Source organism: Mya arenaria, chromosome 11 (genome assembly GCF_026914265.1).
Source record: "Mya arenaria isolate MELC-2E11 chromosome 11, ASM2691426v1".
Lineage (NCBI taxonomy): Eukaryota > Metazoa > Mollusca > Bivalvia > Myida > Myidae > Mya > Mya arenaria.
This window is the reverse complement of record NC_069132.1, coordinates 35298349-35322543: the sequence shown is the minus strand read 5'-3', so window position 1 is coordinate 35322543 and position 24195 is coordinate 35298349. Positions and strand designations below refer to the sequence as shown.

General features: G+C 36.2%; 1 protein-coding gene across 1 annotated transcript; it reads right to left on the bottom strand.

The window, feature by feature from the left end:
- Positions 1-1959: 1959 nt before the first annotated feature.
- Positions 1960-22346, bottom strand: LOC128209466 (splicing factor 3B subunit 2-like). Its single transcript, XM_052913496.1, has 24 exons — positions 22219-22346; positions 21651-21697; positions 21314-21338; positions 16873-17108; positions 16110-16523; positions 15644-15817; positions 15082-15171; positions 13174-13360; positions 12065-12200; positions 11173-11369; positions 10904-10998; positions 10496-10605; positions 10080-10158; positions 9436-9552; positions 8205-8339; positions 7261-7440; positions 6524-6673; positions 5635-5724; positions 5224-5331; positions 4487-4594; positions 4052-4188; positions 3420-3618; positions 2864-3058; positions 1960-2490 (listed from the first exon to the last, which is right to left on the bottom strand). Exons 1-24 carry the CDS (start codon positions 22313-22315, stop codon positions 2425-2427), a joined length of 3372 nt encoding a protein of 1123 aa, XP_052769456.1. The 5' UTR covers positions 22316-22346; the 3' UTR covers positions 1960-2424.
- Between the last annotated feature and the right edge of the window lie 1849 nt (positions 22347-24195).

Below are 24195 nucleotides of genomic sequence, written 5' to 3'. Positions count from 1 at the left end.
TTCTGACGTGTCATAGAGTCAGTAGTGAGTGGGGCTGAACGGGACCGTGCGTTGTCGTATTGGAAAATGGTGACATCACGGTGATTTTGCAAGAAAGTCTGAGCAAAACCGCTTTTATTGCAGCACGTACGATGAAATTTGCAGAACAAGTTCCAAAAACAACAACAGGTTTTAGCATTGAAAACAGTGTTCCTACATTGTAAATTTTATCAGTACACATCTAAACTCCAGACTGTTCAAACGCCAGCAAAAGCAGTTTTGCTTAGACTCCGGTCATTATTGTATAAGGCCATGTTCATTTATTATCGTCGTTTATACAGTGGCACTCACTTTAAATTAATTATTTCAAAATGTGAGGGGACAGATTAAAACAAAAGTTTGATTATTCATTGTCCATATGATCTTGTTATCTCGGATGTAAAATAAAACAAATAAAGTAGTTTTGTGGTTTTTTGTTTCATAACGTTGTTCTCTCAAGGACTGAAACGCTGACTGTCACAATTGCTTCCTTTTGGCAACATTGTTTGAATAAAAACATTTGTAAATATATTAACCACGAAAAATCGGAACTACATTGTATTGCAAATATGATTTACGAAAGGTTGTAGAGTGTGTTCTGATATGCGGAAAAAAATATCAAGTATTACAAGTGTATTTAAATAAATGAATGTAGTTATGTTATTATAAGATCAACATCAAACAGGATTTCTAATAACAAAATTATTTGTAAAAATCAAAATCTGCAGGTCGGAACTTTGACTGACAATGGCATTTTCTTTTCAAAAGCATTTTTTAAACATCAAAATGCATGAAACTCATTGCATTCGTTTTACTAAAATAATGTTTGTACACGGACACTTATATGAAGTCATGAAACTAGTGTGTTCTTCCCTTTGAAATAAATACAAGTTGTTTCCAAAACAATCTTAGAATGAATGCTAATACAATTTTATTACTTTGTAAAAATGTTGACCACACCTTTTTACAAAGTCAATCCTTTGAAATGTACATAATGGGTTGTACATATGTATTTTTACACTTGAAATATAATTAGCACTCTTATTTTTTCCTAGGCTAAGGGCCATAACTCTGAATGCATAACCTGTCAAACAAAAGCATTTTTTTACATACTGAATGTTCCTGTGAAGTTTCAGTAGATCAGGCCATTATTCTTTAAAGATATGCGTTCTACAATAGTGTAAGTCCTATATCATGACTTTAATCTTATAAGGCAAAATTTGATCCTAAAACCCCAGCAGCCGATTGCATATAACTTACAGAAGTTATGCACCAGTCAATTGTAACCACGCCCCCCCCCCCCCCAGGTAGCGGGGACTTCGACTTTCGCTCCAGCCAACCCCGGCTAAAATCCCCGCCCTGCGAGGACAAACAGATGGTAAAATTCCCGCCAAATGCCCCCGCACCCCAGGGACCCAAAGTTAGGCCCACTCCCCGCTATATTTAAAGCGAAGCAAAACCACCACATTCACTAATGACCAATCAAAATACACTAAGGTTAACTGTAACCAAACCTAGGAATTATCCAGCTTGATACAATTGGTTGCAGGTTTGCATTTGCACATGCCGATAAACATTTTTATTTTGTTTCAAGAGGTTAGGTAAGGCTATATGGGCAGTATGTGCCACTCAAACATTCTAGAGAATGGTGGATGGACAGATGGACAAAACCAACTCTATACACTTCTCCCACTCTTTTAAATGAAAGCATAATAAACTTTGATTCAGTAAATATGCGTACTTATTAATATAACTTTACACAAATGCATGAATCAGAAACAAGACCATCAATAAGTGGATACAATATTTTCGAATACAGCGACGTTGACTGTAAAAGGTTGACTCTTAAAGTTTATCAATTGACCATAAATGCTAATAAATAAATTTATTACCAGTGACCTTATCTTATGTAACAACGGATTCATCAACAAAAACAAAATGCTTATGAAATTATTTATTTCATCAGCGAGAAAAAAAAATATTTTAAAAAACTGCATACTCCGGAAATTTTATGTTGTTTTTTTATCAACAAACATGGTCAAAGCAGTTCTATTAATAACTATATTATTTCTAAATTTCATCCTTAATTTCAACAAATGATCTTCATTATTTCATAACACTTTGTACCACCACAAAATATTTCCCAACTGAATGTAGACAGTTCCTGCATCAGCGAAAAATGAATAAACCTGTAATAATCATACAAGTGTGAAATTATTGACAAAGAATTGAATTTTCGATGAGGAAATGATTAAGAGTTTCCTATGTGGTAATGATAAGGAGTTTCCTATGACACAGAGAATGAACATACATGATTGGATGACCACTATGAAACAAACATTTCCTTGTATTGATACTTTTATACCACATACATTGTAAATTTGCAATGTCACCGATAAATGAACATTAGAATTTAAACTCCTTGTATTTTTTCGCGGCTTTTCCACTTTCTTCTTGTTTTTTCTTCCTTTTCTGAAAAACAGAAAATGACAGTATTAATATTAGGATTGAAATATTACATAAATTCCTGTTATTTAATTATTATTTTTTTGAGAAAATTATTGTTGAATATTGTTTATATACATTGTACTAGCAGAATAAAGTAACTGTGCATGCAATAAAACATTTCAGTTCCTAAATAACTACAGAAATAGAAAATAGAAAATGTAAATGGTAATAATAATATTAGTAAAAATAGTAATTGTTATGAGGAGTTACCATTGTATTAGAGTTGATTAAACAAATGAAAACCACAGAACGTCTAAAAAGGATTTTAAATAAATTTCCTAAAAATGCATACATTGTTACATAATTGTACTACATTGCAAAAACCAGCATCCCCTACCTTCTGTTTTGCGGCATGTTCTGCAACCATATCACTGAGGTCCTCTTTCTCCAGATGTGACTGTTGTTCCTTGAGTGTCTGGTCGTACTTGGCTTGCATGGCTGCTGTGTCAAGGTCAAGCTCCTCAGGATTCAAAGCCACCTCAATTCCTTCTGTTGGCCCTTTTTCTCCAGGTTTCTTGGCGCCCACAGGGACCTGTAAGAAAAAAAATCATTTGTGAAATTAAATAGCTGCAAGGTCGAGGTCAAGGTACTCATAGTTAAAGATCACCTTGATACCCTTTCTTAGCTCCTTTTTTTCCAGCTTCTGGTACGTAGAAGTTAGTTTAAAAGTGTTTAAATTGCCTAATGAAATGAATTTTTAAACACAATTAAATAGAGTCTTAAAGAATGTTTTTAAACTACAACTGTCTCTTTATGTCATCACTCTGTAAAATATGTATCAACAAGATATAAAAGTCTCTCAAGATGAGTTTCTGTTCATTTCTACTCATATTTTGTTTCCTTGACAACCGCTAACTTCGGAACCCCGAAAAATCTAGTTCATTCAAACTCACCGCAGTCACATCATAAACATGTGCCGATCCCATCATGGCCCCTCCAACACTAGTTTTCTTCTCAGGGATAACCTGGTAGAGGGCTGGAGTTTCTCCACCCTGATCCATGGCATCCTCAATCCGCTTCTTACGCAGCTCAATCATGTCTGGGGTCTCCATACCAGCAGGGACTGACGTCATTCCGCTTGGGGTTACCAGCCTGGTGAAGGAAACAATTATCATTTCACATTAGCTGTTGTTTTGTAACTATTTCTCAAACTCATTTTACATCTTAGCATTATAGGCAGTCCTGATCCCCTGATCCCCATCCCTACCCTAATAAGTATCTACTTAACCCCAAGTCTTAACCAAACCAGTCTCATTGGGTCTCCCTGTTCTGACCTTTCCTAACTCTATCATATACTGACCCTAACCCTAACCCTTGCCCTGTACCAAATGGGTGAGCAGGCCTGTATCATCTGATCCCCTTTTCTGTCTTTTCCTAACTCCCTCTTACTCTGACCCTAGCCCCCACCCTCACCCTGTACCCAATGGGTAAGAAGGCCTGTATCATCAGGGGCCCCTTTTCTGACCTTTCCTTACTCTCTCATGCTCTGACCGTTACCCCCACCCTCGCCCTGTACCCAACTTACCCCTCAGCGGGAGTGACCAGCCCTGTATCATCAGGACCCTCCTCCTCGGACTCTTCTTCACTTTCTTCTTCACTTTCGGACTCTGACTCCAGCTCGCCCCAATGGCTCTGATCTATGTCATCCTCCTTGACTTGTGTCTGCGTAAATATAACCAGAACTAATTTAGTTTAGTTTAAAGACTTTATTTTCTAATGACTGTGAAACGTAATAACATAATAAGACAAATAACACCTGTGGACATATTCAATACATTTGTAATGAAAGTAGTTAACAATTATCTCCAACAATATTTTTTATGATAACATCATTCATTAAATGCTTAACAGTGCCAGATCCTAATGAAAGCACTAATTAAAGGTTTCTATGAATGAAAAAAGTGCAAGCTCTGTCATAAGTAAACGCAGCACACTTGATAACACCACACCAACCACTTACCTCAAACTCGGCACTTTTTGTACCAAACACATCTCCGTACAGTGGTTTTCCAGTCTCGTCAACAGGCGGTTTACCCCACCCACCCGCATGGTAGCCAAACGAACAAGCCTGGAAATGGTAGAATATTTTTAAATAGAAAAAAATAGCATGCTTTCAACAAACATTTTATTGCTATGAGTGTCTTTGTGATGCCCAAATCCTATAGCATTGCATAATATTTACATACCGTATTGTACAAGTTGAGAAGAGATTAAAATATTTAAATAGGCACAGAAATTAAATTTTGTAACACATAAAATTATTCTGTTGCTGTACAAATATACCAGATAGTGATAATAGATAATTATAATAAAAAAGAATTAGAAATAGTTACAATTATGTTGGGACCATGTCACACATTCATCAAACATCTTTAATTTCTCATTTTACTAAGCTAAATATCTCCTTGGTCATGTGATATAATAACTTGATAATATCTGAATACTTTATTTTGTTGATTTTATTTCAAGTACACATTTTTCTTTTTATTTTCCTATTCAAATTTAAAGAAATAGACAATAGACAACTTCAGTTAAAAAATACCCGTCCACTTCGGTAACAGCATTTTATTCCCCATATGAAAAACACAGATATGCGAATACATGTTCTTTACATGTTTTTAAGTAAAGATAAAAGTCATAAACGTTGCACCTAAAAACCACACGATCACACTCCCATGTTGAGAAACAATTTCTTACCTCCGGTATAGGGGCGTTGAGACCAGGAATTTTAAGGTTGGGATAAGATGGTGGAGGGCCATATCTCTGCATGGCAATTAACCAGGGCGGAGGAATCTTCTCTGATTGCTGAAATTACACACGATTGGATTATATAACATTTAAATGATGTCATTGCACATGTGTGGTTAAGAAATGCATATATCAGATAGTCATTTATTGAGAATAAGTTAACATGTAACAAAAATATATCAATAACATGACTTTTCTGACAGAAACATACACACCCTTTTTGCAGTGTTTTTTGTTCCATTGGAAACAAATTTTTGTTTGCAAACTAAATGCAACATGTTTTTTTCATGAAAACAGAATCAGTACAATGTTTAAAACATTTAAAATTCATTTTTATTTGACAAGCAAAAGACCACTCACTGGGCCGATGGGCATTCCAAGGGCTGTTTTAAGATCATCAGACAAGTTGCCAGGCTTTTTCTCCTTCAGTCTGGTCTCAAACTCTTTACCCTGTAAAAAAAACAAATTAAAATATCATGGTTTAAATTAACAAGTCATTTGTACTTGGGTGCTCTTCTCTTAGAACATGCACAAACAATTCAACTCGTGACTATGAGGAGATTTTCTTTCTGCTTCCCAACGTGCATGTAAGCTTATTTATACTCGTCTTCAGTCAATAAGGTTCCTGAAGCACAGACAGAATATAACCCTTGTTAGAGCTACGTTGGTTCTTTAATGTGCACCAGTGTATAGCACTGTCACAAGGGACCCCCATTAAACATCCCTCCCATAGATAGTACATACTTTATTTTTAAGTGGTGCGGCAGGGAATCGAAACCTGTGACCCCTATATTTACAGTCAAGTGTGTTACAAATAGACCACAGATCTGCCACATTTACAGTTGTTGGTATTTATATCCCTGGATCAATAATTATTCCCCTATTGATAAACACAAGGTTGGCTTTAACGGACAAAGTGGAAAACCATTAGAGAGCACAAAGCATGTTATGGACATAGCATTATATCATAGATAACGAAGGAAGGAACTTGTCAGTTGGTCAACCAATCAAACATTTAGTCTAATTTGTAAGTTGATTTATTGATGGGTTATAGCCCCTAGCAAGAATGACACATGTAATCAATATGTTTACATGCCAAAAACTGATAAATTGAATTACTTAGGAAGAAGTGATTCAAAAGATATACAGAATTTATTGTTTTTTTTGTCAGATAAATTATTATTGTTCTATTGGTACCAGTATTATACAAAATATTAAGCCCCGCTGCCAAACTCCGCCCTCCCCATACCTCATAGTAGAGATCCCCATGAATGCTCATCTTGGGTTTGGTTTGCCAACGGAAAAAGGCGTCGTGCAGTTTCTGGTAGTCAATGTCAATTTTGCCCATCTTTGGTCGAACCTTTTCCCGCATTTTTGACTTCAGATTCTTTTGGTCCTCCTGAAGACAGTACACAAATAGAATTCAGTTTGGTTTGGAAAGAAAACAGCTGGAAAGGAAGACCGAAGTTAGGTACAATAAAAGTTTACATAAAGATTTTTCTTAAGAATATTTTTTACAAATAATTCATTGTGTAAGTATGTGCTCTTACATGTGTTGACATTTAATTCAAAAGAAATATGAAACGAGTTAGGAAAGCAAGCCTTTGGCCTTTAGTGAGCTTTATAACCTTTCTGTAATTTGATTCATAAAACTTAAACTATTAAAAGGCAGCAAATGTAAGAATCATTTCATCACATGACATATTCATCCATCAAAATTAAGATTTTATTTATTTCTCAATGTAAAGTCTTACTCTAAATTAGCAGGGCGAAATGAAGTTAAGGTCTAGATATATAACGATGGTGTTGCATCAGAATATGTGTAATGACTATATAATAATATTACACTTGAAACATACAAAAGTGAAATTGTTATAAATAAATGCCAATCAAGTTTTAGATGCATGATAACTTAATGTATATGGCTATTTAGCAAGCATAAGGATAATGAAATTGAAAAGCATTACATATACTTGGCAAACAAACCTTTTCAGCAAGAGCAGCCCTCATCTCAGTGATGCCTGTAGCCTGGATGAACTCTGGAAGTTCAAATGGCGCCTTCTCGATACCTCGTTTTCCAGCCAGGTACTTGCGCTTGAAGCACCAGTGACGGGGAACAGCAACAGAATTACGATATGCCTTCAGGTGCACCAAAAATTTGGGGTCCTGTAATAAATAAAGAATATTACTTAACTAGTTTTTTAAGGGATTTCTAGAATTCCAAACCAGGGGGACGTTTCAATAAAGACCTTAAGTCTAAATTGAAATTATCTTAGTACCATACTTTCATTATATTTTTGTGTGAATTGAAGTTTAGCTAACATTTAAGTTTAAGAAGATTTAAGACAACTGAAGTTTTGATTATAATCCTTCACTCAAACGGCCCCAAAGGACCATTTCCCTCTTGATAAGCATTTGAACTTCTTCCAAAAGAAAAGCAATCCTTAAAACAAAACAACAGTTTTTTACATAAATATTAATCATGATGAAAAGTAAACCAGTTGTTTCAGTGATGTATTATAAACTTTAAACAAGAATACCAAGAATCAGATGTGTTGTCTGGCAAAAGCTCAAAACACTTTGTGTAGTATAAGTCACCATGACCTTGACCTTTGACCCCAAAATTAATAGTGGTCATCTAATGAAGAATACCAATGTGCATACAAAATTTTAAGACTTTTCAACAAGTCATTCTAAAGCTATCAACTGGAAATGAAAGTGGGACACAGACAAAGCCCCTGACCACGCCGCCAGACAAAATAATTACTATGTGTCTGCCATGATTTACAGAAGACACAATTGAATAATAATCTACCAGACAGATAATTGACCAGACAAATATAAGAGCCACACGAAAGTTATATAAGTCACTACCATTCCATTTTGGGCAGAAAGGACGTAATAAATAGTAATCATCTACATGTACGTACCTGTGCATTAACGTCGTGCATCTCAACCACATCAGGCCGGGTGACAAGCTGTTTCAACTGGGCTACACTGAGTCTAGTCAACTTCTTAAGCTTCTTCTTTGACAATTTTGGGCGGTCATCTGTGTTTTTCTCATCCTTAAAGAAAACATTTTTGTTAGATACTGCCTAGTCAGAAAGCATCTTACATTATTTTGCTGGGTTTACCACCAAGAGTCGGAATACAATGTTAGCCTTTTGGGCAAATGAACAGTTTACCAATTTGCAGACAAGCTTTGTCTGTATAAACATACACATGATCTTAACTAAAAACAATATTCTGTCAAAATCTGGAAAAATGACAACTCCTTTTCCCTTTGAGATTCAAAAATACCAGTTTATCATCTGTGCTCGCAAAATGTTAAAATTCCTTTATATCTTAAACAAGATACCTGCAGAGCAATTGTCGGCACACATCTATACATTTTTCCGCAAAAGGGCAATAATTCAAAAACTATTAAAGCCAAAGTTATGAGCCTCGTTGTACACATGAGTATTGTCACTGGCAACATGAGCGCCAAGTTTCACTCAAATTTCTTATGGCAAAGTTATGGTAAGTTTTTACTCAAAAATGAGCCATCGCCACCAAACTGTTATCACAATACCCAAAGTAATTTTATTCGTACAAAAGACAAAAACAGTATATTGTGGAGTTAATGCCAGACGCCATAACTGTAGAAGATATTGGTACGTTCTAGCTTTACGAGCTAGAAACCAGATAATGCAATTGCAAGAAAAAAAGTAAAAACTTACATACAACTGACATTGTTGTGTATAACCCATTGAATCTTACTTATGTATCACATTGCTTTTGACACATGTATCTTTTGCAGTTTTTCCCCATTTTTAAATTTGAAATTTACCATGGTAGTCTACCACATAATTTCCAGTAAGTTTAAAAATAGTGTTGGTATATTTACCTATACTCATAAACAGATATGATTTAAACTGGGAAACCTTTATGCGCTTTTTTAAACGGGGAAACACAGTTCAGACAGCAACATGATTGTTGCGTTCATTATTTAAACCATGTAAAGTGATGTATTATCGACCTTAAACTAGCTCCCATTGACTATTCTAGGCTTGTTTTTAGGAAATACTATATTTGCCAATTTTTGGATCATCTAGTGTCTAGTCCCTTTAACCAGAAGAAATTATTCTTATTGACTCCACCAATTTCCTTTTCAACACCCACCATGTCTTCATCTGAGTCATCATCAGCATCAGGATCATGGACTTTCTTGGCTGGCTCTGCGGGCTTCTCAGGCTGAGTGTCCATGGCCTTGGGCTGATCTTTAGTCTCATCTTTGATCTGTGTAAGAAAAAGTTAATGACTGTGTATTGGAAAAACAATTAAATACATTTGCAATAGAACTTACAGGTAAACAAATAGGACTTGATGAGATTGTTCATAAACTAAGAACTGAACGTGATTGTTCACTACAGTGTTCCAGCCAGGATTTGAAAAGGGCAGGATATTAGGTCAAAAAGGGCACTTTTGATCTGCATTAAATGAGCATTAATGGGGCACTTTCGAGGGCCAATCTTCAATTCTTATTATGAATGTCTTGTAACTACTTTCAATACTTATATTGTTGTGAATACCTTAGCTGTAAACTAAACTTAAGTGTCAAAATTTTGTATATTTATTATTCTTTTACTTATTTCTGAAAATTGACAGGGTGCCCCTCCTGCAACAGGGTGCCCCTCACTAGACCTAGCTGGAGCACTATTCATTGCCATACAATAAAATTCAATTTATCGTCCCAATACATAACATAATGTGCATAACATATGTGAACATAATTTATCATTGCAATTTCAACTCAAATAACTTACCTTGAATGCCTCAAATGTCTTGCTGAAATAAAAGTAGTTGGGGTCCATGGGGTCCAAATCTGGTTGTTCAGGAACGTACCTACAAGGGGTTTAAAAGTATAGTGAGAAAGAGAGTAAGAATGTTACTGACCTACTGATGTTGTTTTTTGTCTTCAAAGTACTGCAGTGTCAATGAAACAATGGTTAAGTTATTTACACACATGTATGTACATGAATGGATTAACATCCTTTTCAACATAAATCAGTCATTGTAGAAAAGCACCACCAACAAGCTGATTGTAATCTAGTTATTTTGCCATATCATCTCTTGTACAGTAAAACTAAACCTTGGTACTTTTTCACTTCTAATCTTACCAATCTGATTTCATTTCATTGACAATATCATCATATCAAACAGGTCTAAAATTGTAGCTTACTCAATTTGAACATCGGATTCCTCAGCTGGTGTTTCAAAAGTCTGGCTTTGCTGAACATGACGATTCTTGCGAGACTTCTTTTTCTTCTTCTTACGCTTTTTGTTTTTGGACTTAAAATATAAAAATGAACATTTATTTAATTTACTGTCATACATGTGCATACTTCATTGTATTGAAGTGATTAACTATTTGAACATTATAACCACTATAATCTTATGAGGCTAAACACTAATATTCAGCAGTTTAGGAACTTGAAATGTATTATAACAAAAGTTCTAGCCCACTCATCTCCTTTCCTGTCTCCTGTTGCACTGGCTCAACCTTGCAAATAATCTCCTGCCCACTCACTTCCTTGCCAGCCTCCTGTTGCACTGGTTTGTTCTTGCCAATAACCTTTATCTCACTCACCTCCTTGCCTGTCTCCTGTTGCACTGGCTCCTCCTCTTCCTGGTCCTCCATCTCCACCATCTCAATCTCATCATCTACCTCCTCCTCTTCCTTTCCTGAATTACATATAAAGTGACACGATATAAATAAGATATTTTACATGAACATTAAAAGTTGTAATATTATGGACTTAGTGATTCAATATAATGTGATATGCACTAGGTCAAACAAAATCAATCAAGCATCAAAAGTTAAGTGTAAAAAAGCAATTTACAGAAGTGAGAACTCACTATCAGGCATGTTCATCTGTTCTATCTCCTCCTCAGTGAGGCCCACTTCCTGTGCTCGCAAGTCCTTGAAGGCAAGTACCTTCTCCAGGGCTGCTGACAGCTTAAGTTCCCGCATCTCCCCTGGGGGGCCTCTGTCATCTCCCCTAGGGGGTCGGGGCGGCTCATTTAAGTCCGGTGGCAACAGTGGGGGAATGTTGCTGAAGAAACAGAGAGAGCTAGTTATAAAATGAAATGCCCTGATCTCCCTCTGGGGGGCCTTTGTCATCTATCCAAGGTTAGGTAGGCAGGTGGAGGGGACTGGCTTGAGTTGGGGGAGAGGGGGCAATGACAGAGCCATCTTGTTGTATAAACAATCTAGATAGTTACTATATAAAGCTAATGCAACTACTTGCAGGAGTGGGTAGCTGACTGGAGTCGAGAGGCAACAGCAGAGAATACTACTTAATAGTGACAATAAATGATTTACTTGGGTTACAATTAATGTATAACTTATACAAAAGCAAAAATAATTTTCCACATGGCCCCAACCATACAAAATTTGTAGCATTTTGCCAAATGGACAGAACCTTGCATTGTTATTGAACAACAGCTGATAATTGTCAATCCTGAAAAATAGCTGGGGTATGTTTAAGTTTGGGGGATTCATACAAAAAGCAGTGTAAGGGGCTGAGAACAAGTGCAAGACTAGACTCAGACTTGGAAAAATACCATTATAGATATACAAACAATCTTCTTTATTCCATTTATTACACACAAAAATATGTAAAAGATAGAAAAACTTAAAATAGTGATAAAATGTAGCAAATTAGAGAATTCACAACGAAAATAAGTTTTGACATGACATTTATGGAACATTTTATTCAATAACCCATTTATCACACCCACATTGTACCTGGTAGAAGTCTGTGGTGGCAGGAGGGGTGGGATCCCGCTAGAGGGCCGCTCCCGAGGTCCGGGACCACCGGAACCATGCATCATAGAAGGGCTCTGGCTGAATGGCATACTGGAACCAGTAGAGGCCGGAGGTGCTGTAATTGAAAATTGTTACAAATGTAATAAAGGATTTTACCTTAAAGAATGCATTAGACAAGTTAAATGTTGCAATAAGTGAAAAAGCTGATCTCAATCTGCATAAAAGATTATTATTTTTAATCATAACATAACCAACAAGTTTTATTGGCAAATGGTATCTTGTCATTGGCCATTTACAAATGGTTAAACAGTTATATGGCCAAGAAACACAAACACATTTACACAATAATAATAATGTACTTCACAGTAACATATATTTTAGATAAAAATGAACCATGATGATGAGCATAGTACTATTTACCATGATACAACTAAACAGATTATATACTATCCAGGCTTTCATGTGACCAATAACAAAAAAGTAGGGATAAAAGTAGGAGGATTTCTTTGAAAAAGTAGGGAAAAATAGGTATATTAAGAGCAAAAAAGGGGATAGTAGGGCTCTTTACTAACCCTTTTGGATGCAAATAAATGACTACTAAACCTATTCATCAATTGTAATGTACATGTAGTTATCTTTGCTTAGAAATCAGTGCTTCAAGAGGAATTCAGCCATAGGATCAGGAGATGAACCTCCTTCTCCTCATGAGAACCCCTCTTGCAGCACTACTGCATCAAACTAATCCTACAAAAATACTAGAAAGGGCTTCTTATTAAAATCAATATTTAGATTATTTCAATCAATGCATTTAGTTCAAACTGTTCTATTATTTCTCGACCTATTTTTACAAAAAAGTAGGGATAGTAGGGCTTTTTCAAGAAAAAGTAGGAGCCTAACAAAAAAGTAGGAAAAAGTAGGAATAGTAGGAAAATAAGGGCCCGCTTGAAAGCCTGAATATCGCCAAATATGTTATATATTAACAATTCAAGAAATATAAGATTAGGATCAGCTTATGACCTTCATTTCACAGCATCCGAAAAAAATTTGGATGAAATAATCAAAACAATTAACACCCTTTTAAAACTTACGCCTGCGAGCTTGTTCCTTCTCCTCCCTGTCCCGCGTCTCCATAATGGCGAGCTGTTGTTGCCGGAGTAACTCAGTCTCGCTTCGTCGTCGTTCCTCCTCCAGTAAAGCCTGCTGTTGGCGGACTTTCTCCATCAGATCCTCACCTTGTCCCTCCCCTGGTGGTGCTAGACCACCTCCCTGTTGCTGCTGTTGTTGTTAGGATAAAGAATTATGCAAATTAAACAACATTTTCCATGCACTTTTCAGTGTAGATCCAAAAAATTGGGGGAAGAAATGATCTCCTGTATTAAGATTAAAACCTACATTTACCACCAATAAGCCTTTATATCAGCCTCTAATAAGGACCCAACTGAATCATTAAGGATTGCAGTTTAACAACTTAACAGAATATGAAGTCATAATTTGGTTTCCCACCTTCTGAAAAAAATGTTCTTATCTAAGTCAGAACATATTATATAAAATCTCAACAACTAAGGAAGGCTCACTTACAGTACTTTGCTCGCTCTGCCCTTTCCACAGACTAAAGACCTAAGACAATAATGTGATTATGTCTGCTTAAAAATCTATCAATTCTTCAAAACAAATATGCCATAGACCAAGAACTGGAAGTATGAACTATGAAGTTTTTCACAGAAATGTGAAAGTTTAATATCTTTTTGCACTATTTTTCAACTAGTATCTTAAAAATCAAATTATTTCCACTTTAACATGCCAAATTCGCAGACTTATTTTAGAATAATTCATTTTAGTTTAAGACTGATTGAAATTGTGACAATAGAAGTAACATTGACACAAGATTTTGATATTTTGAACTGGCTAGATTTCAACTTTGGAAGTTTTCTTCAAATTTATAGATGTTTTTATACTCCAAAGGACTCATTTTGGATGTTTTAACTAGGAATGCAAACAAATATTCGAATATTCGATCAAATGTTTGATATTCGAATGTCAAAATCGGTATTCGAATATTCCAAAAAAAAGTTCAATAAAGAGAACAAAACAGATTTTGCCTTCATCACTGATGTTGTTTATAAAGCTCGTTTATTTTGTTTTTACAACGATTGGCCCCTAATGCCAGAGGTGTGAATGTGATGACTAGAAACGCGTCATGTGTCATATAGGAACATATTGTCGGGTACTATAAAAAGTCCCCCTACTTTTACAGTAACTAGCTAGGGATCAGCTTGAACACTAATGTGTTGTCTTGGCTGCAAATTATGCTGTGCAACATAGCGCAAATCGAGGTGATGATATAAATGCCATAATAATGTAAAATTGTGCTCAATAATGTTGTTGCATGATATGTTCTTTAAACTGTTTCTATCTGTCAATAAAAATTTTGTGCTTTGAAATGGATTTAAGGATATATTTCCTCTATTGTTGTACAGTAGATGAGTCCAATCCACTTATGTTTTAGTTTTACTATTTTACTAGTTCCCGAGTTGGTTTGGGTTTTCCATAGAACTTTATATTTAGTCAGTTTAGAGGTCAATCTCAGAACGAGGCTGATCGTCCTAGGGAAAGACCTTCCATTGGCGCAAAACACTGCTTGACTAGGAATCCATCTTATTTCACATTGTTTACAAAAGGAAGCGGAATTGAATTATTCGATTTTGTTGTTTGTCTGTTTATAATGTAATGCATTGTTTTTTTCTTCCTGAAAAAAGAGAATTTCAAAGGCTCATTTGGGGAAAATCAGGGTTCGCCGGGCGTACTGGCGAATAAAAAATAGGGTTTAAATGACCTGGCTATTACTTATATATATTTTGGTAATCGAATATTCGATCAAAAGAATTACCGAATATTCGAATATCTATTTTGCCATTCGTTTGCATCCCTAGTTTTTACCCATTTCTAGGGAGTAATAAACTTCCAAACTTCCTTAAACGGAAGCCCTGATTTGTTACCTGCATAAGAAGAGCCTGTTGCTGTATGGCAAGCCTCTCTTTCTGGCGTTCCTGCTCCAGCAGTCGCTTCTGTTGCATCTCATCTCCAGTCTGGACAATGGACGGAGAGAAAAAGGCATTGATACAGTGTCAAGAATATGATCTAGAGACAGTTGAACCTTCCTATCAGTTGTTTGAATTGGTAATTTTTAGCAGTAATATTAACCATTTCAAAACAGATTGTATCATTGGTCAGGTATGGCCCAGTTAATCTGAATTGGCAAAACAAATAAAAATTGCAATTTTTAACTAAAACATATGCCCTTAGTGATAATAATTATGATTCATTTAAATAGGCTTATTTATGTATGTCAAAAACAGATACTGAACCAGGCTTGCTCTTACTTCATTGACTATCTATTTGTCATAGATATTTTCTTAATTATTTTTTTTTTGAGACAGCTTGTACGAAAAAAGTGTGTTTGAGTGATGTACAACAGAGATAATTCAAGTCAGAAGTAGCATAAAACTTTTTTCTTTAAAGGTCAGACAAAATTCAAATGGTTAAGGTTCCAGGTCTCACCTGTTTTGGTGGCTGTACTTGCTGCTGCATGAGGGGAGGGGGCTGGGAGGCAGGGGGACCCAGGTGGGACCCTTGGGGCATCTGACCCATGGGCCCTGGGGAAGAGGACATCTGGCCCGGGTGTCCCATTTGAGGAGGCTGAACCATTTGCTGAGGCGGTGGAGCTTGGCTCATCTATAAAATGTCAAAATATTGTATTTTGCTTAGTATGGAAATTTGTATCTGTGTCTTATCAACAATTTTAAAGGCTGAGCAACTGTGATCTAAAACACCTTTTTATTAAAACAATGCTAAAAAGTAAAGCCCTAAAGGCTTGCATTGGCTTCTATCAAAGAATTTACCCAGGCAAAATTCATATCATTGGAGACAAGTCTTCAAAATTAAGGTAAAATAAAATATAGACTTAATTCATTTGTAGCCCATTATGGGTTTTGAAGTTGATTACTCATATTTCTACTTGTTATACCTGTGGAGCTGGTGGTCCGCCCATAAGAGGCTGAGGGGGCATCTGTTGTGGCTGGCCCATGTGTGGTGGTCCAGGAGCCATTACTCCCTGAGGTGGCTGTGGGGGACGGTATTGTGTGTCTCCAGGAGGCCCAGAGGACATACCCCCCTGGGGATGGGGTGGCCTGAATGGAGCTTCCCCTGGGGGTCTGACTGACATACCCCCTAGGGATGGAGGAAAACCCATTGGCCTGCTAGCCTGTGGAGGAGGTGGTCTGAACTGGGGACCTTCTCCTGGTGGTTCTGGTTGTCGAACCGGGGGTCTGAATTGGGGCTCCCCTGGTGGGCCCAGATTTGGTCGCATCTGGCCTTCTCCAGGGGGCTTGGGCATTCTGGGCTGGGGTGGAGCAACTGGCTGTGACATCAGTGGTGGAGGCTAAAACAAAGGTTAAATGAAGGACTTATTTATATTTTGTAATGAAACAAAAGCACCAATGAACACCAAATTGCAACGAAGACATATTTGAGTCAGAGGATTGTGACTTGGTACACATATATGTTATTGTATGCATATTGTCATTGCTGAATCAAAAAAGTTTCATTGGAGTACCTGAGTAATGGGTAAAATTGAAAGCTGTAAGGACTTTGCAAAATATCCAAGCTGTGGCCAACATCAAAGTTTTATCACAACTCATGTGCGGTTAGAGACAATGACAATGCCTAAAAATATTTCTAAAAAGGCAAATAAAAATGACAAGTTGCTCCAAATTCTTCTTTCAACAAACCTGTGAAGGTGCCTGAGTGGTGGGTGCCTGTGCAGGTTTGGAGCCACCCTGATTGTCTTGATGGCCAGCCATCTGTTGCAGTCTCATCTGAAGTGAGGTTCTTGTCACATGCCCTGGGGCGGCCCATGTGCCAGAGTCCTGCTTTGGGGAGGTTGCAGGGGGTTGGGGTCGCTTGGGCTCTTGGGTGGGTATGGAGAGTAGAGAAGGGGGCCCTGGTTGGCTCTCAGAAGCTTCATCTTAAAGAACATACATTAAAATGTGTGATATGATATTTTGAGGGTTGAAGTTGAGAGAAAAAAATCAACAATATATTTCTATCACAAATATATATAGTATTTATAGTTATATATAATAAAAGTATGGTGTTATATATACATAAGTTTCATTATTGTTAATTTGCATTTATCCATCATAATGTGGTTAGCCTGGTGTAGTTTGGTGGCCCAATTGATTTAATTTATGCATATCAGCAACCATTAACCATCTTTTGTTGAAAATTATAGTCATCTAAAATCAGTCTTTTGACTGAACAAGCCTGATTTTTACACTAGTGCCTGGCATGAAAAAAGCAGGGCATACACTAATTTCAGACTCTGAAATCATAATTTGTCATCTGGGCCAGACCCTATTCAAATCAACTGTGTATGTAACATTGTTAAAATCAATAATGTCTGACTGCAAATTGACCAAGGTAAATGTCGGTGGAATTTGAGAAATACTATAATTGCATTTGACATTTTTTTTACATTAGGCCTAAAAAAAAAAATAGTTTGGTTAGGGTTACATCCTTTTCAAAAATAGGTAGGGTAGGTAGGCTTTTTATTTTTTTTTATTTATTTTTTTTATTAGGCTTTATATAAGAATGTCATTTTCATCATTGGAGAATGGTGTTAAAGTTATCTTCTATATAAGCAATTAAGGTTTTAATCTAAATATTTAAAAGCAAAAAAAGAAAGAATTTTTTTTTTTTTTTTTATTTTTTTTTAGTTTTTTAGTTTTTCATTTTTTTTTTTCAAACTGACTATAAAAACGTTAGGGTCGGCGCCTATTCCGTAGGTAGGGTCGGGTAACCCGAACCAAATGTATTTTTTTTTAGGCCTTAAGTATACAAACATCAATGTTTGAAATCTAACATGAGTTCAGGCTTTTAAAAACAAAATTTTGATATTAAATCAATTTGATTGTGGCAGTGCTTCTGATAAATCACTTTATTCCAGATGTGCATACCCCAATAATAAAAGTCATACTCCATAGACCAATACAAATACTATTACAGTACACTCAATGAGTTAGACCCACTTTCCTCGCTCACTCCGAGGGATAGAGTCGATGATCGTGGGTTTCCTCAGAGGGTAAAACTGTTGCCCTCGCTAAAATCCGCCCGAGTTCCTCCGAGTGGCTGGCTTACCGCCGAGTTTAATATGAACGATAGCGTTGAGAATCGTCCGATTTTATGACCCCGCGGCGGAACTCCAAGTCTAATCAGATAAGCAAGAAATCATTCTTGTTTAGAAGTTACCGTATTATATCATGCATAGGACGCACTTTTTACCCCCAATTCTCGTCTTAAAAATTGCCTGCGTCCTTTCTATGCTATTAGAATTTCATCTGTTTTTTTCCAAGTCCATTTCAGGTTGAAAATATCGGACCGGGGAAGAACGCGGTAATAGTAAGTATCTGTACTGCGTCACCGAAGAGAACAACTGACATAGGTAAAATCACGCAAGTTAACACACGCAGAAATATATTGAATGTTTACTTTAAAATGATTTATTGAGAAATAAATTGAAACTAGAAATGTGTCCATAGGACACGGATGCCCCCACTTCGATTTTTTGTCACAGAAAATAAGCCATAATGATTATTCAGGATAATCTGAGGGCCCTAACTCCTAAATGATTAAAGCGATTTCCATGGCTATCGAACTTGATCAAGATATTATGGTCACAAACATGTGTTAAAAGTTTGTTGAGGATTGGACAAACAGTTTTCAAGAATTAGATCGGAAACAATCTTCGGGACGTATTTTTCAAGTCTTTTTTTGCAAATAAAGAGCCGTAACTCCTAAATGACAAAAGCGATTTCCATGGCTATCGAACTTGATCAAGATATTATGGTCACAATCATGTATGTAAAGTTTGGTGAGGATTGGACACATACTTTTCAAGAATTAGATTGGAAACATATATTTTTGAAGTATTTTTGGCAAAAAAGGGCCGTAACTCCTAAATGACTAAAGCGATTTCCATGACTATCGAACTTGATCAAGATATTATGGTCACAAACATGTGTTTAAAGTTTGGTGAGGATTGGACAAACGGTTTTCAAGAATTAGATCGGAAACAATCTTCGGGAATTTTTGGCAAAAAAGGGCCGTAACTCCTAAATGACTAAAGCGATTTCCATGACTATCGAACTTGATCAAGATATTATGGTCACAAACATGTGTTTAAAGTTTGGTGAGGATTGGACAAACGGTTTTCAAGAATTAGATCGGAAACAATCTTCGGGACGTACGTACGTACGTACGTACGTACGTTACAAGTCATATACGTACGTACGTACATACGTACGTACGGACAAGGGCAACCCTATATGCCGCCACTTTGTGGGGGCATAAAAAACACGAGTGTTTACTTTTTTATAAAAGGGACGCTACTCACAAAAACTCGATGTGAGTCAGCACTTTAACTGGATTGAGTTATAACGGCAACGGAAATCGGGAAAGGAAGTAAATATCAATTAATCGTTGTTTATGATTTTAATGTTTCGATATTTTACAAAACATTTTGTTGTATGTTACTGTTTTAAAAAATTGATAAATGAATGTGCATAACGCAAAGTAGCATTATTATCACTATCAAAACGTTTCAAATGTGCGGAGGTGTGAAAAACACCCGCTGTCTGTCATTAGAAAAACATCAATAGAACAAACTATTGTGATGGTAAAACCTTATGGTTGTTTGTTCACACTTTACCCGAGGTGCCTTCCGCTGGCAAGGCTAATTACTGACACTTAATTATGCCGACATGCTTTAATCCGCACAGCGACAAGCCTTATCAAAACAATCATCAGTTTTGACAATACACAGTTTTGTTGCGATTGCAACGGTTGCAACGGTTGACTGTCATTCAGAAAGCATGTCGAGACTATTGCAACGGTTGCAACGGTTGACTGTCAGTCTGGACTATTACGGCATTTGTATAAGTCTTATAATATGCGTAAATGTTCTCAAAATGTCAAGACATATATCATTGTTGTGTACACTAAATTACCAAAATAAGACAATAATTATCGAAATACACAAGACAGTTACCAAAATATGCCTTATATACAATTTTTTGTTTGTTTTTTACTTCAATATATATGTTATAAATACTTGACCAACCTCAATTTTTCGGCTCCGATTTTGACATTTTTCCGCTGCGTCCTATCTTATATATCAAGGGTTTTTACCCGTTTTCTCAACAATTTTTTTGCCTGCGTCCTATCTATGCTAGCGTCCTATACATGATATAATACGGTACTTATTTTTATGCTTATGCACATTGTTAAGCGTAAAAGATTCTTACATGTACCAACGTTTAATTTGTGTTTATGTTCGTAAACGCCAATTGAATATTGTCTTGAATTATAAACATTGAATCATTAAAGTATATCCACTAAGTTATTGCATAATAAAGCAGCAGACTATTTACACGATTCTGAACCATGACCTCTGACGTCAAGGGCGTGATCAATACAATGTAGAATATACTATTTATTATTGGTGGTTAAAAATAGCTATGACGTTTCATGGAATTTTCCACAGAAAACGAGGCAAGAAGGCCTTCAAAACCCATGCGCTGTGAACTTTGAACGCGTGTTTGGCCTCCTGATTTTCTGAAAATGTGTAACCTAGAATTTCTTGGAAGAAATGTGTTTATCAGTCTTAGCAAAAACACGTTTATAAGATGCATGTGCAACTAGTGAAATATGACTGCATTCATGTGGTAAGCTAACTTCATGCAAAACGGGCAGAGGAAAAAGAATAATAGCAATTTACTGGAGCTGTCTTAATCGGTTGAAAGTTTTAATTGAATAAATATAACTTTAGCGTAGATTCTTATCTAGTGTCCGCCGAGTTTCGCGGAGTTAACCCCTCAGGAACGCTGAGTTCGTTATTCTTCGGTCGACTGATCACCCTCCGAGGGCCTTAAATTCAAACTCCGAGGAACGCGGACAGTCGATAAAATCATTATGTTGGCCGCGATAGCAAAAATCCGCGGAGGGAAATGGAAAGTGGGTCTAACTCGTTGAGTGTACTGTACCCTTAATTAATGACTCTGCATACATGTACAGGCGAAAAACTGTAGAGATTGACAATTTGAATCAGTTAATAGTTATTATTAATAATAGTTATATGGTTATTGTTTAATAATACAATTTAAAGAGCAGTACCTTGTGCACTGCTCTCTGCAGCTTCCTGGAAAATAAAACACATTACTTAATATTATAAAGAGATGATTTTACTAGAAAAAAATAAAACAAGAGAAATCAACCTCTCCAAAATGTCAGGAAGCTAGTTTAGTTTTTATAAAAACTGTTATAAAATTGTTGTTGTTACAACTCTTCCATTTATTTTGGAAGATCAATTTTAAAAATCAAAAACAAGTCTTATTGATGAACTTAAGTCTGTTAAAAAATATTCTTTAATATCTCAATATAAACTTAAATTCTTGAAAATAAAATGCAACAAGCCATTTCATCTATTCTGAATACAACTACTAAGCCATACCTCTTGATAATAAGTGTGCAGTCGTTCCACAAGATCTGCCTTAAGACCTGAAAAAGTTTTGAATTGTAATATCCATGAAATTATACAATATTTAAAGTACTTGACAACAATTATGTCTTGTTAACTTAAGAGGTTAGGGTGACATTGTGTTGGAAAGAGTAAATACCAAATTATTTTTACGTTGGAATAAACTGATCTAGTATTTAATTACATGATATACACATTAGATAGCAATTATAGTCATAATTGTGCCTAATTAAGTACTAATAGTGGTGTGTAACCTATCATAAAAAAAAATCTTCATAACTAAGCATTAGCTAGGCTAAATATTACACAGGACAAGTACTTATACTAAAGCAAACATGCATCATATACACATAAAAAAACCATATCAAGCGATTATAATGTGGAGCAAAATTACGTGTTAAATTAAATAAGGGCAATATTAACGATCGAAAACGTTTCAGCCTTTTGCATATTCAATCCTTGTTTTTAAAGTAATTACCCATTTTCATAGACAGATTTTAATAACTACTTTACTTTATCCTTAAGAAAAGTACTTATTTACCTGATGTTGTCAACCCAAATGATGAAAGACGTTCACGGAGCTTCACAACGGTCAATTTTCGCAAATCTCCTATCTCCGGTGTGCCGGAGGACGCCATTTTTGTTTTGTTTTATCTAAATACCATGCCCTAATGTTTCTTAGTCAAAACGGCCAAATAAAAAGTAATCGTATTCGCGGTTTGTAGCAGGAGAAACATTATATATTTGAATAGTAGTAAAATTCAATATATTAAAAACAGTCCAAGGAAGATCACTCCAGAATTAACCTAAAAGTCAGAATTCAGCGGTGCATTTAGTATTTACAACTACAATATTTATGACCCACATGACAAGTTACCTGAACAGGCGAACTTGCATCCTTTCTATTGTAAGTTTTCCACTGAAGCTGCATTTCATCATGATTCTCCAGGGACAGATCCAGGGAGTGGAATTAAAGGGTGCTCCTTAAGATGTGCAACATCTCCCTCACAAAAGACACGTGTGCTCGAAAGGTTTCATGACATGATATTGATGCGACAAAGGAGTGACCCAGAGTCCGTGAAATGCTGCAAATACACCATGGTCAGTACAATTCTAATTCAAGTGAAAATATGAACCAACTTTCTTGTTATTTTGTTTATTTTAAGAAATAAAAATATAATGAACTTAGACTTCTTTAGAGTTCCTCCTGGGACCAATAATCATACTCCCAGTCATAACCCTAAAAACTGAGAGCAACTCCCATCGACACACAGGATAGCTTTCTTCTACAGATTGTTAATTATAACTAAAGCCACTCAAGCTAAAATTCAATTTTTTTGTTGACAACTTCTGACATAATTTTAACTCTTTTTTTGTTATCTGCCACTTACGTTACATTAGGTACGTCCAATTGTTTTATAAAAAAAACATGTACGTACTCTTACTTGTATTCTTTGAATTTTGCTTTTATTGTAAACGAATTTGTGCCGTCAAAGTCACCACGATTGTTTATAGTGTTGTCGGTCAAACTGAGATGAACATCATAACACGTCCTTCAAGTTCAAACAAGACTAGTTATTTTGGGCGATATAGTCACTGTAGTGTAGAAATATCCCCGGAATCCCTAGCAGTCGCACCACCCGGGCTGCCACGTGTAATTGTGTCTAAATGTTGTAGGCGTGCCTGTATTTACTATTGGAGAATGTGTTTTTTTTTCCTTCATCGATAACTCCCATATCAACACGGTTACCACGTATAGTCGGAGCTTATCCATGATCCTCGTGATCGAAATTATACTATAACGAAGTATCTTCCATGGCCGACAGTGTAAGATAGGTACATTCCGACCCGAGCGTAGGATGTTTTACGGAAACGAGGTTTACCGAGCGGCTATGGTAGATGCTTTTTTCCCACCACGGTTCAACAAAATTAAGTACAAATGTATATTTTGGCTGGAACTCTTTTGTGCTTAGTGAAAATAGTTGCGTATGCGAAAGTTCGTGGTTGTCATGGATATGCGCGCATTGATTCAGATTATGTTAATAGTCAAATCGGTCTTTAAATAGTTCTAAGGAGAGTGAAGCATTATTTCTTGAAAGGTGCGTGAAAACTGTTTTATGGTGACATTTGAAGCGAGAAATAATTAATTAGCATTCTTAATATTGCCACAAGACAAGGTTTCCATGATGCTACAGACGACAGTTTTCAACAAGGGAGGTAATAACAATGTGACGACCATTAAAAAGGGGTTCCATACGGGCATTTTATCTTCGCCCGTGGGCAAGATTATAAGTATCTTCCATGGCCGAGAGTGTAAGATAGGTTCATTCCGACCCGAGCGTAGGGTGTTTTGCGGAAACGAGGTTTACCGAGTTTCCGCAAAACATCCTGCGCGAGGGTCGGGATGAACCTATCTTATACGAGCGGCAATGGTAGATGCTTTTTCTCCCACCTCAGTTAAACAAAATTAAGTAAAAATGTATTTTTTGCTGGAACTCTTTTTTGCTTAGTGAAAATA